This window comes from Meles meles, chromosome 14 (assembly GCF_922984935.1).
Source record: "Meles meles chromosome 14, mMelMel3.1 paternal haplotype, whole genome shotgun sequence".
Taxonomy (NCBI): domain Eukaryota; kingdom Metazoa; phylum Chordata; class Mammalia; order Carnivora; family Mustelidae; genus Meles; species Meles meles.
The window spans coordinates 22,396,591-22,408,603 of NC_060079.1; the positions used below are offsets into that span (position 1 = coordinate 22,396,591).

General features: G+C 45.6%; 1 protein-coding gene across 3 annotated transcripts in view; it reads left to right on the plus strand.

The window, feature by feature from the left end:
* Positions 1 to 12,013, plus strand: part of ATP7B (ATPase copper transporting beta) — a 72,832-nt gene that overhangs the window by 15,748 nt on the left and 45,071 nt on the right. The window contains exons 1-2 of one of the 3 annotated variants that reach the window (XM_045978408.1): positions 4,181 to 4,327; positions 4,904 to 5,047. The exons of 1 other annotated variant lie outside the window; for it this stretch is intronic. In XM_045978408.1, the coding sequence (XP_045834364.1) occupies positions 4,196 to 4,327; positions 4,904 to 5,047 (276 nt within the window). In that variant the 5' untranslated portion in view covers positions 4,181 to 4,195. Of the gene's footprint in view, positions 1 to 4,180; positions 4,328 to 4,903; positions 5,048 to 10,125; positions 10,187 to 12,013 lie in introns of those variants that run through there. One more of the 3 variants, XM_045978410.1, reaches the window with a different exon arrangement.

Below are 12,013 nucleotides of genomic sequence, written 5' to 3' on the forward strand. Positions count from 1 at the left end.
AGACTCTAGGGACCAAGAAGAAAGGCCAGAGGTCACTTAGGGGATGTTTGAATAGTGCAGATAAGGCATGCTGTGGGGGGCGGGGCTGCTGAGAAGTGACTGGATGCCGGATGTAGTTAAAGATGGAACTGACAGGATTTGCTGAACATCTACCTACAGGTTTGAAAGGAGACGGTTCTCGTCAAGGTTTAATGCAAGTTCTCCCAGGGCAGGTGGAAGGACGGAGATGGGAAAGACTGGCGGAAGCCGGGAAGGGACAGCATACTGGGAGCTCAGATTAGATAAGTTAATGTGCGCAGTGCATGTTAACTATCCAGCGGGAGATGGTGAGGTCCTTGGATCCCTCCATGTGGAACTGGGAGTTCCTGGGTAGAGGTGCTATTGGTCTTGGACTGAATGATCTCACCAAGGAATGTGCACAGACAGGGACAGGATCCAAGCGAGGGCTGAGCAGCAAGCCCCTCTAGCATGAAGGACTTTGGGGGCAACTAGTAGGCTCCTGTGAAGGCCTTGGAGAAGGAGCTGGGCGGTGTGGTGGGGGGCAGTGTTGGAGGAAAGCCAGGAGGGGTTAGGTACTTGGGACCTGACCTGGGGGGCAAGGACAGTTCTCCCTGCAGCCAGAGGGAAGGATGGATGTGGGTGTGTGGGTGGTTGAGATGTTGGCAGGCTCATCCGTGGGGATAGTGGTAGGGAGTGGAGGTCAGAGGAGCAGGAGGGAGAGGTGGACGTGTGGCGGGTCTTCTAGAAGAGCGGAGAGGGAGAGGACGAGGGAGATGCACAGTTGGACTGCCAGCGGCACCAAGGGCTCTCTCCAGGTTCCTGGACTCAAGGCAGCATGGCTGGGTTCGGTCTCATCTGCATTCAGCTGGGAGCAGACAGACCACCTGGAGTCTGTGGGGACGTAGAGGGAATGAGGGCTGGAGTTGGGCCAGGTGGGCCTCCGATGGCAAGGGCGGCCAAGGAAGTGGAGGTGCATGTGATTAACCATAGGATGGAGACATTCCCTTTTATTCTGACAGTCTCAAGTGTTTCTTTATTTGGCCCTGCCCAGTCTCTTTATGATTTAGAACCATGGTAATTTTTTTCGCTGTAGGCCATCCAGCCAGGGTTTTCCTTCTTTCCTCTCCCATGAATAAGCTAATCTAGAAGCTGTGTTGAGCTGTCAGTCTCAGAAACCCCAGTTCCTGGGGATGTGAGGAGCAGCCCCTGAGTCCTTCCTGCCAGCAGGTCTTCCAGGCCAACTGGCCTGCAGCAACCCCTCCCACACCAGGCGCCTAATGTTGGAAGGATTCCTTTTATACTTTAACACTGTCCTCTACTGTTCTCTCCTAACCTGCTAATGAACTCCCGAGGGCAGAAAGTGTCTCCTGTCTTCTGATACACCTAGGGCCTAAATGGTTGGCTCCCAGGCTCCAAAGTACACTCGTATTAGCATTCCGCCTCCGTTGTGAAGGATGGGCTGTTTGTACTGCTCACGTTCTCTGTCTGGGAACCTTCTGGGCCACTCCTTCCCAGCATGCGGCTTAGTGTCAGGTTCTGTGGTCCTGTCCTGTCACAGGATCCATGGCTCCTCTGCCTATCTTGGGAGGACTGGCCCAGCGTTCTCTCTGAGAAGCCCCACCCATGGCGAGCTGGTCAGCTCTGGCAGGTGCTGAAATACTGGAACCAGATGTCTCTCCTCCACAGAACGTCGTCGAGCTTAGAGGCTCACGGAAACATGAGCTGCCCATCTGCCTTTGGGCCCGGGCTCCTCAGGTTGCAACAGGATTGGTTAGGACACCAAAGGGATTTTTATTTTTATGCAAAAAGGATCCACAGAGACTGGGAAGGTGGGTAGGATGAATTTATTTTGGAGAATAGCTAATATAATTTGCACCTGTAAGAGGCAAAGGTAATTTAGTGTGAGGAGACCCTTGAAGACCTTTAGCTCTGGAAGGAATATGAGAGCCAATGTTGCCCTTGCCCTGGGGTGAGGGGGCAAAACCCACCGTGAAATCCTAGGTGGAGAGCACCTTGGGATCGGCTGTGCTCGGTCTCAGTGAGCCTGTATGTGACATCCGGGGAATGGGGTTTGTTTGTCACTGTGTTAGGTAAGACAGAAGAACCTTTTCTTCCAGGGGCTTACAGTGTCTTGCAGTGCAGGCACATGCTAGGCAACAGGAGCAAGGATGGACTGATCTGGAGGCAGCCTCTGTGGAGGGAGAAGACTTGGCCTCCAGTCACTGGGAGGCTCGGTCCCTGCCTGGCCTGTGGTGTTGACACTGGTGGCACTGGAATTCAGAGAAGGGACAGAGCCCTGCTGGTGTGAATGGAGACCACACTGAGAGCAGGACTTAAAGGATAAGCGGGATTAGCAGGGCAGAGGAGGGGAGCCCAGGGGTCAGGTGTGAGGAAAGGGGGAGGTGCCGGAAAGAGTGTTTGGACTCGATTCTTAGCCTGGGAAAGTGGTTCATGCTTTGGCTGTTTTGCAGGTCTCTTAGCCTCTGTGGGAACAAAGGAGAAGCCACTATTTCCACCCCAGACATGCTTCCCCCCATTCCTCCTCATCTCTGCCAAACTGGAAAGGGCAGTGTGCTCCGCAGGTCCTCTCGAGCTCGGAACGCTGGATCACTGAGCCTGGAGGGCCCCCTCATTTATTTAATCCTACCCTGCTATTCATTTTCTCTGCTCCTTGTAACCCTATAGCTGCCTCCCCCTGCCTCGACCTTGGAGTCTTTGTTCTCATGCCTGCCCAAACCGTATTTCCAAATCCCAAATATAAATCATGTAAGTCCTTTGCGTTAAAAACTGGCAGTTCTCCACTGTCCACAGGACAAAGTCTAAACGTCAGGCCTGTTATAACCTGGCCCCAGCCTCCTTTCTCTGGCTGGGTTCTGGGTCTGAGTGGCCAGTTAGGAGAAGTGAAAATATTTTACAGTAAAGTATTCAAATTTTCTATGGTGCTAACAGAATAGACTGTTCAGAAGCACTAGGGATGTGTGATTCCAACATATTTTCCTTATTAATCATCCAAAGCTGCAGCAGAGAAGCGTTTATATTTATAATGACCCCCTATCACCAAGGAAAAGTTGAAATCTGGACAGTGACTCCTATTTTAAAAGACAGCAGAAAGATAAACCACACCTTTGGGGAAGGCTTTCTACCCAAAATGACAATTTTTTTTTAAATCTGCGCTTACGAAGATTAGCCGCAGCTATCCGGAGAATATATTTACGATGCGTGCAAAGGAGCTGTGCGGTGGTCGCAGGCACACACAGACCCGGATGGAGCCTGTCTGGAGACAGGGAAACCCTAGATAAGCAGGACGTGAGCGATGGCCAGAAGGCAGGCCCAGATATCCCAGACTCCTCCAAGCCGGCTCTTTTGCGGCCTGCGCAGAGGCGCTTCGCATCAGATGTGCCATTCCTTTTTGGTCACTCATTCGAATGGTACGTCTTGGAAATGAGGCAGGTTCTTTTTCGACTGAGCACGGGGCAGATAAGAAGCGAAGCGAGACACTTGGAAGGTGACTGCCCTGAGCATGTTTCAGAAGTGGCCCAGTCCCCACAGAGCAAACGAGGAGTAGAAGAACAGGCGGCCTTGGGGGGCCTGTGGAGAGACTGCCTTCCCTCAGAGAGAACACATGTCTGGGTCAGCACTTCTTGGGGCAGCCATGGCTGTTTTAATTGGGGAGGAAGGGTCACTGCGAGACAGAATTCTCGGTCCCCTGGAGCAGAGGGCCATGGGCTCTAAGTGCTCTAGGGGCACACCACTGTGACCCCACCCTGCCCTTCCAGGGGCATGCTCATTCCAGCAGAGGAAAGCAAAAGAATATAGTGTCTGTTTCACTCACCGGGTTCAGTCGGCAGTGTGGACACTCCTCCCATGCACACTTGGAGGGGGTGGCATTGCCAGGATTAGCGGCTGGCAGAGCCGTCCCTTCCCCTGGCAGGTGAGGTTGCCTCTTTCCCGGCAGTGAGCCTGTGGGGGCAGGAGGGGAGACAGTGCTGCCCAGCAGAGCGCGAGGCTGCCTGGATTCTCTTAATCCTCCTGGAACAGCGGGTAGCCCGAGAAGCCTGAGCTGTGGGTTAGGTCGTGGCTGCCCAACCTAACCACTAAAAAGTGGATGAGCCTGGCTATCCAGTGAGGTTTTGCAGTCCGTTCCTCACCGAAGTCAAGCCAAGTTGGTCCAAGGGAAAACAAAGCTGCAGGAAACATGGAACTTTCTTACACCTTCTTGAAAATGCAAGTCATGTTGCCTAGGAAATACTTCTTTCCCCTAGTGTGCTGCACCCCGCCAGCGCTGGAGCTATGGAAGAGGCAGCTGAAGTTATTCCAAGAAAGCCCTGTAAGTTTGGTAATAAAAGGAAGTGTCATTTCTCCCCTGCCTCAAGGCTGGGGTTCTGGCAGTGCACATGGCTGAGAGGAAACTGTGCTCAGCTTTGGGAGGTGATTACGTGCTGGGCGCCCGCACACGCTGGCCGGGTGTCCTGGCAGGGCTGGGTGAGGGCACGCGCAGGGCCGTGTGCAAAGATTCCCAGTGCCGAATGCAGTGTGATGAGTGAGAGGGTGCCAATTGGTTGGAAGGATGTAGGTAAACAAGAGCAAATATATATCCAGCGGTGTGCAGCCTGCCCAAGCTCCGAAGCCGGCTGCTGGACTGGGCTGGCAGCCTCTCACTGAACTGGCTCTGGAGCAGAGGAGACTCTGCGGGACCGAGCACAGCAGGTGGCCTGCCCCTGCTACTTAGGGGGACACTTTTAAAGCATTTGCTCCTCCCATGACCAGGTAGTGTGGTGAGGATAAACTGCTTGCTCGAATGGTGGGTAAAGGTGTGACCGCAGACACTGCGATGGAGGAAGCTGGGGGTGAGACTCCCAGGAGCCCTGAGCCGTCCTTCCTGGCAACCCTGGGTGACCCACAGGTGACCCTGGTGTCCGTCCACAAGCGGTGGTCCTTCAGGAAGAACCCTGGAGCCAGGGGCTCCAGCAGACCAGTGACTTCGGAGGAGGAAGGAGAGTGTTCACAGAAGGTTTTGAATGGAACACGGGGAATCCGTTCCAATCAGGTCAGTGCAATTGCAGGAGGGCTAAAAAGCCGAGGGGGAGTTGGCCAGGGCTTGCAGATGGAGGCTTCTCCCATGTCCTATGAACCCGGGCTCAGGGAAGCCGGTCTCGGGGAGGGAGCCAGAGGCAAGGTGGATCTCCAGAGACGAAAGTCTATCACGGTAACTCTCAGGTTTTGTTGCTTATTTTAGGATATTTTGTAAGCCTCTGTGGAGCAGAAGTTTTGCAGAAGGCAACTCAAACAAAAATGGATTTTTCCCTCTTCTTATTTTTTTTGAATGTGTACTTTATATTGTTAATGTCCGCATTTGACTAAATAAATATTTTGAGCATGTTGCTGCAAAATGAGCTGCTCTTTTTAAGCAAATGAAATTTTTGTTAACCCAAAGGTCAGGTCATGTTCAAAAGTAGGGCAGTGTAACGTTTTATAAAGATGGTACCTTTTCGTGACATTTCCAGGTGGGACTGGTGGTTTGTGTGGGGTCTTTTTCAGTGACAAAGGCAGATGGACACAAATACTGGTTAGATACAAAAGAAAATTTCCACGAGTCTCTTGCTCCTTTAAGAGTTATTTTTGTTTCTTCTGGTTTTTATGGCTTAAAAAGTCCCCAAAGCTAAAGGAAATTTTGTGAAAAGAGGGTTTTGAAATGTACTCTGCAAAAGATTTACATGTGTTGAAGGAAATTTATGAATTTCTTTTAATGCAGTGCATGGTCAACTTTTAATATTTCTTAGCTGAGTGTCTGAGCAAAATATTAAATTTGGAAGGGGGAAATGCCTGACATTTCTTTAAAATGTGAAGACAACAGCTTTACAAAATCCACCCTGTATCTATTTGAATGTGAAATATTCTCATTTTTTTTAAAAAGGCCTTTTTATATTTTTTAAAAAATTTTTAAAGATTTTATTTATTTATTTGAAAGATAGAGATCCCAAGTAGGCAGAGAGGCAGGCAGAGAGAGAGAGGAGGAAGCAGGTTCCCCGCCGAGCAGAGAGCCCGATGTGGGACTCAATCCCCATCATGACCAGGGCCGAAGGCAGAGGCTTTAACCCACTGAACCACCCAGGCGCCCAATATTCTCATTTTTAATGGCCAGTACTAATCTCACATGACTAGGGGAGCAGCCTGAACTTGGCTGGGGGAGCCCTTCCGGAAGGAGGGACCAAGTAGAGGTCAAGGGTAAAGGCTGTGGCCCTGAGAGTCTGATGCAGATCCATGCTCTTCTGGTGCCAGCCTGGGGGACGTGGCAGGTGAGTTTCAGACTCCTCCAGCTTCCCATTCCCCACTGCAAATTGGAATGGTCAGTCCCTCCCAACTCCTGGGATTGTGAGGGCACTTTGTGAGAACTGTAGAAATACAACATGGTATTATTTATGCCAAAATTACTGTATTCAGTAGAATTCCCAACTCAAGATGTGTTTGGTGCTCTCTCAGTGGCTGGGAGAACTGTGTCAGCCAGTTAATCTGTCGGAGCATGGTTCTAGCTATTTCCTTCTAAAGCTCTGATTGCAAAAGTAACATGTGCTCATTATATGAAACAAATTTAAGATGAGGCAAGGGGAATAAAGAAAAGTATTTGGAAGAAAATGTAAGCAACCATATGCCCCAGCCATATATGTGTACATGTATCTACTTATTGGGTAATAGTGGTACATACACCTTATATTTTTTACTTAGTATTTTGTGAACATACACCCACACACATATGACACATACATCTATATCTATAGGCTTTAATTGCAGTCCCACTTTTAAATTTAGGATTATTTTTAGAAAGAATTTAAACAAATTATTCTAAAAAGGGGGAAATTTGTAGTAGCTGGTTTAGGATGATAAGAACCAAGCTAAAAGTCATTTGTAAATGAGTACTTGTTCATTGCCAACAATGTATTGACCCAAAATCTGTCAAATCACACTTTGGATCTACTTGCGATTTAAGTTATTTAATACTTGGTATGTTTTTTTGATGATAGCCATTCTAATGGGCCTGAGGTGATACCTGGTTGTGCTTTTGATTTACGTATCTCTGGTATTGACAATGTTGAGCCCCTTCACATGTACCTGTTGGCCATTTAGATGTCGTCTTTGGAGAAGTGTCTGTTCATCTCCTCTTCCTGTTTTTTAATTGTATGTGTATAAATATAAATATAGATATTTTACTATTGAGTTATAGGAGTTCTTTATGTATTTTGGATACTAACCCCTTATCAGATATGTGGTTTGCAAATATTTTTTCCCATTCCATGGGTTGTCTTTTCATTTTGTTGATGGTTTCTTTTGCTGTGCAGAAACTATAGTTTGATGTGGTCCCACTTGTTTATTTCTGATTTCGTTGCTGTGCTGTAAGTGTCGTATCCAAAAAAGTCATTGCCAGGACCCACGTCAAGGAGCATTTCTCACTATGTTTTCTTCTAGAGTTGTATGGTTTCTGGTCTTCTGTGTAAGTCTTTAATCCATTAGGATTAATTTTCGTGAATAGTGTTAAGATATGGGTCCATTTTCATTCTTTTCCCATGTGAATATCTGATTTCTCCAGCGCCATTTATTGAAGAGATGATCTTTTTTCTCCATTGAGTATTGGCTGTTTTGTCAAATATTACTTGACTGTACATTGTTTCTTTAAAAGGTATCTCGACTACCTCCATTTCTTTTTTTTCTGAAGATTATTTTTATTTTTTTAAGATTTATTTATTTGACAGAGAGAGATCACAAGTAGGCAGACAGGCAGGCAGAGAAAGACGGGGAAGCAGGCTCCCTGCTGAGCAAAGAGCTGGATGCGGGGCTCAATCCCAGTACCCTGGGATCATGACCTGAGCTGAAGGCAGAAGCTTTAACCCACTGAGCCACCCAGGCGCCCCTGAAGATTATTTTTAGTACCAAGTTCTTATTGTGCATTATAGGGTAGCATATGCTATAAACATGCATTTACACCTAAGTCTTTCAAAGGGATATATTCATTTTATGTTGAGCTGATCGTACCTATAATTCTAGGCAAAAGCTTACGTTTGTTAGCCATTATAGAATACAATGTTGTATGATAAAAAACTAACTGCAGTATTTCACCAAATCTGACAACCATGTGTAATTTATTGATAATAATAATGGGCAAAAATAATCCCAAGGTCATTAACTTCTGTCACACAATTATCTGAGTTACTAGTGTTGGTGTGACATTTCTTCCATCGTGTTCTTTTAATTCCGGCAAATGATATAAGGGAATGGTAACCTTATGATTTTGACTTGGACCGTTTCATTCACATGTAAAAACATATTTGAAGATACTGACAGTTGCTTGATAGTGACAGGCCTGTTTTACAGAATTTTTTTGATGGGAGGGGCTTGAAATACAGTATTATCAGAGAAGGTTCTGAAGCAGAAAAAATGCTGTTGATTCGAAAAAAGTCTGATGGAACAGTTTTTATGATAGACCTAAGTTAAAAGCCACAAAATTCTCTGAAACAGTTAATAGTAAAGCTGTTGGGAATGAGACTGCAAACAAGCTTTCTGAGGTAATAATTGTGAAGTGCTTCTTGGAGAGGTCCTAGAGTTTGTGAATTTCTAAATTTTATTTTGTCATAGGTCGAAAACAACATGCGTTGTATGTATATATTGAGACTGGTTAATGTAACTTTATTCACTTTTTCTCCCAAGCAAATAATGGATATACTGCATCCCGTTTCTCAGTAAGAGTTCATACTTTTCCTTATTGTGGTCAAGAGAAGGAAACAGGCAATACATCTGTTCAGAATTTCCCAGAAAATGTACCGTCAACACCAGAGCTGGGGTGCCTCCGGAGCCTGAGGTCCAGGTGTTGCACACACAGCCCAGGCCCATAGTTGGCCTCATCAGTGCTCGAATTAATGCCCGAGTTTTGGTTAGTTTTTTGTTTTTTGTTTTTTGTTTTTTTTTTTTCCAGTAGATAAAATCTAAACAATAGTTTCTGGAAGCTCTTTCTGGACCTTGGTGAAACATCTTGAAAAAAAAGTTTGAAGGGGTTGGAGTGGGGTTTGGGGGAATATGGACACTAGTTTTAATGGTTAGTTTTCCTTATCAGTTAAGTGGTGGGCATAGTAAGTTCCCTGCTTACCTATTTGGGCTACTTTTGAGGACCTAATGAGTCATGCGCGTCTTCCTAGTCATTCCTTTTCAAACATTTATGATGTTAGCTTTTTTTTTTTTTTTTTTAAGATTATTTATTTATTTATTTGACAGAGAGAGACAGTGAGAGAGGGAACACAAGTAGGGGGATTGGGAGGGGGGAAGTGGGCTTCCCGCGGGCCAGGGAGCCCGACGTGGGGCTTAATCCCAGAACCCAGGATCGTGACCTGGGCCAAAGGCAGATGCTTAACAACTGAGCCACCCAGGAGCCCCTGATGTTAGCTTTTTAAATCCTTTTAGTTTTCAGGCCTTTCTGCAAAACTGTGGGTTCAGCTTTCTTACTACCCCATTTTGTCTGCAGCTAAGAAAACTGAGGCTCAGATTTCCTCAGACATGGCTGGAATTCATGTCCAAGACTGTCAGACATACCCTCAATAAATTCACAGCACTTAAGAAGGACAGATATTTAAAAATATTTTTTAGAGTATAAAGCCGTGTGCCATCATGGTATCACTATTGTTGTCTGGTTAATATCATTGCTGCTGATGTTGTGTGGTTTAACATGATATTCTTTGCCTTAGAGAAACTGAAAAACCACATTTGTTTTCTGGTATAAAGTGACACTTTTTAAAATTTAAATTTTAATAACTGGAAAATATATAGTCTCACCCATGGTAGCCTCAATTTTATGTATTAATACATAAGCATATATTCGTGTAAATGTGTATACATACAGGTTTAACAATGAGACATGGACCCTTCCTCAGTGGAGTTCTAGAGACTGGTGCCCAACTGCCTGGAGTGTTTCATGTGGGATCTTTTCTTGAGTCAAACAGTCTCTTCTGACTCTCCCTCCCTTATGAACCTCTGATTCCCAGACATTTCTCAGAGAGGAATAGGGCCTGGCAATGACTCATTCACACTATATTCAGGAGGATGTAGAAGGTTCCAGAACCACTGCCACCTTTCCTTGTGTCCTGCCTCGTCTTTTAAGTGTGGTTCCCTGAATGTGTTTGCAGCCAGGCATACTGGAGAAAGCAGAGTGAGTACTGATGTTCTGTGGTAGTTTTTCTGAGTAGTCCTGTAGTTCCGAGGTCCCAGAGACAGCTAGAGGTGACTCACTAAGGGATGAAGGAAGGCTAGGCTCAGACTCAGGCAGCTAAGCTCTGAGCTCCTGGCCATCCTCTGTCTCCTGACTGTGCTCATTCACTTAGCTGTTAGCCTATTCGTTATGTGGCAGGTAAGATGCGGCTCTTTTTCCTTGTTTTCTGAGTTTTGCTTTTTTGCATTTTGCTTTCCTGCATTGTTGTCTCTTCCTGTAATTAACATGGCTAAAAGGAAAATGTAACCTTAAATGTTGTTTTAAAAAATTAGCCGACTGGACTTTTGAGCTGGATTTAAATCCCAGCTGTTATTTAAATTGATTTGTGACCTTTGATAAGTCTGAGACTGTTTAAACAGTAAAATGGTGATAAGAATACTTATTTGTAGAATTATCTTGAGCACTAGGGATATAAAATGCCATCCTCATCAAATAACACTGAGAATCATTAACTATTTGCTCTTGCTGGATCTGCATACATATGAAAACAGCAGGACATCTCTGTTTTTTAATTCCACAGAAGTTCGAGTGCCCTGAGTTGTAGGAGGTGCAGGTTAGAGGCTGGAAGGGTTGCATGCTTATAGAACATTTCTGCCTCTTGAGTTGTTAAGGGTGTTACACACTCTTAAAGTTAAAGAGGTCTCAAGGGTAAGTTGGGCCAGTGGTAGGTATCCTTAAGGTTGAGGGGATCCCAGTGGAACAAAATCTCAAACATGGCTAGTGTGTGTTGTATTGTGCACGTAGTAGAGTTGCTCTTTGATTTGTGGTCACAGACATTTTCTACAAAGTATGTCATTTTCTGGGATTTTCAATTTCAGTCTGGCTCTGAAACCTTTCATCTAAACATGCACCCCATTTCCAGTCCCTTCTTCATACTAGACTGACCTAGCTACAGATCTTCTTTTCCTTTCCTAGCTCCACCTTAGTGAATCGACCATTTTTAATCCCTTATACATCTTTTCTTTTACAAACCCTGTACTCACAGCAAATTCCATGTGGCCTGGGTGTCTAGAGTAGCAAAGAATTGAAATTCACGTTTGGACTCCCCTCTGTGGAAATCCCCCCTCTTCCTGTGTTGCCAGTCCCTTCTAATCCTGATGCCCACCATACTAATAGTTTGTTAAAAATTTAAAACCTAGCAGAAGTTCTTCCCCAACCTGTTGGGCTTGCTGAGGAGGTCCCAGACATCTGTCCTCAAGAAATATATAATTTAGTGAGAATTAGGCAACACTGGGGTTCTATAAGATTTTCCCTGGACACGGTTAGTCCCGGGATCCTCTCTCCAATGTCCATGACTGCTTATTGAGCCCTTAACCCTCTGTGCGTGTTTGTTTTCTGAACTCATTACGAATTTTTCCCCCCAAAGAGCCTCTTAATTGAAGAATGGAATTAAAAGCACACATACACACCACATGTGTACACTTAAAAACTATTCAGATACCCAGCAAGTGTTATGAGGTTGCTTCTAAACCAACAGAGACTCTGGTGTTTCATAAAGTTGTGTTACGTGCAAAGCTTTATCTTTCGTAGCTACTTATCATTAGAAACCTGCCTGGTCTAGAAGGGGGACCTCTGAGTATTGTTTGCTACAAACAAATAGCTTCCAATGCTTCTGCAAACCTTTTTGGCAGAAGCATAGATCCATAATCCCGGGATTAAGAGCTAGCATTGTGGCTTGGGGTTTTCGGAATTTTAGCTAGAACTACCTAGGACCAAGCAAAATAAGTTGCATAGTAAATCATTAGGTATTTGTTTTTCCAACAGACT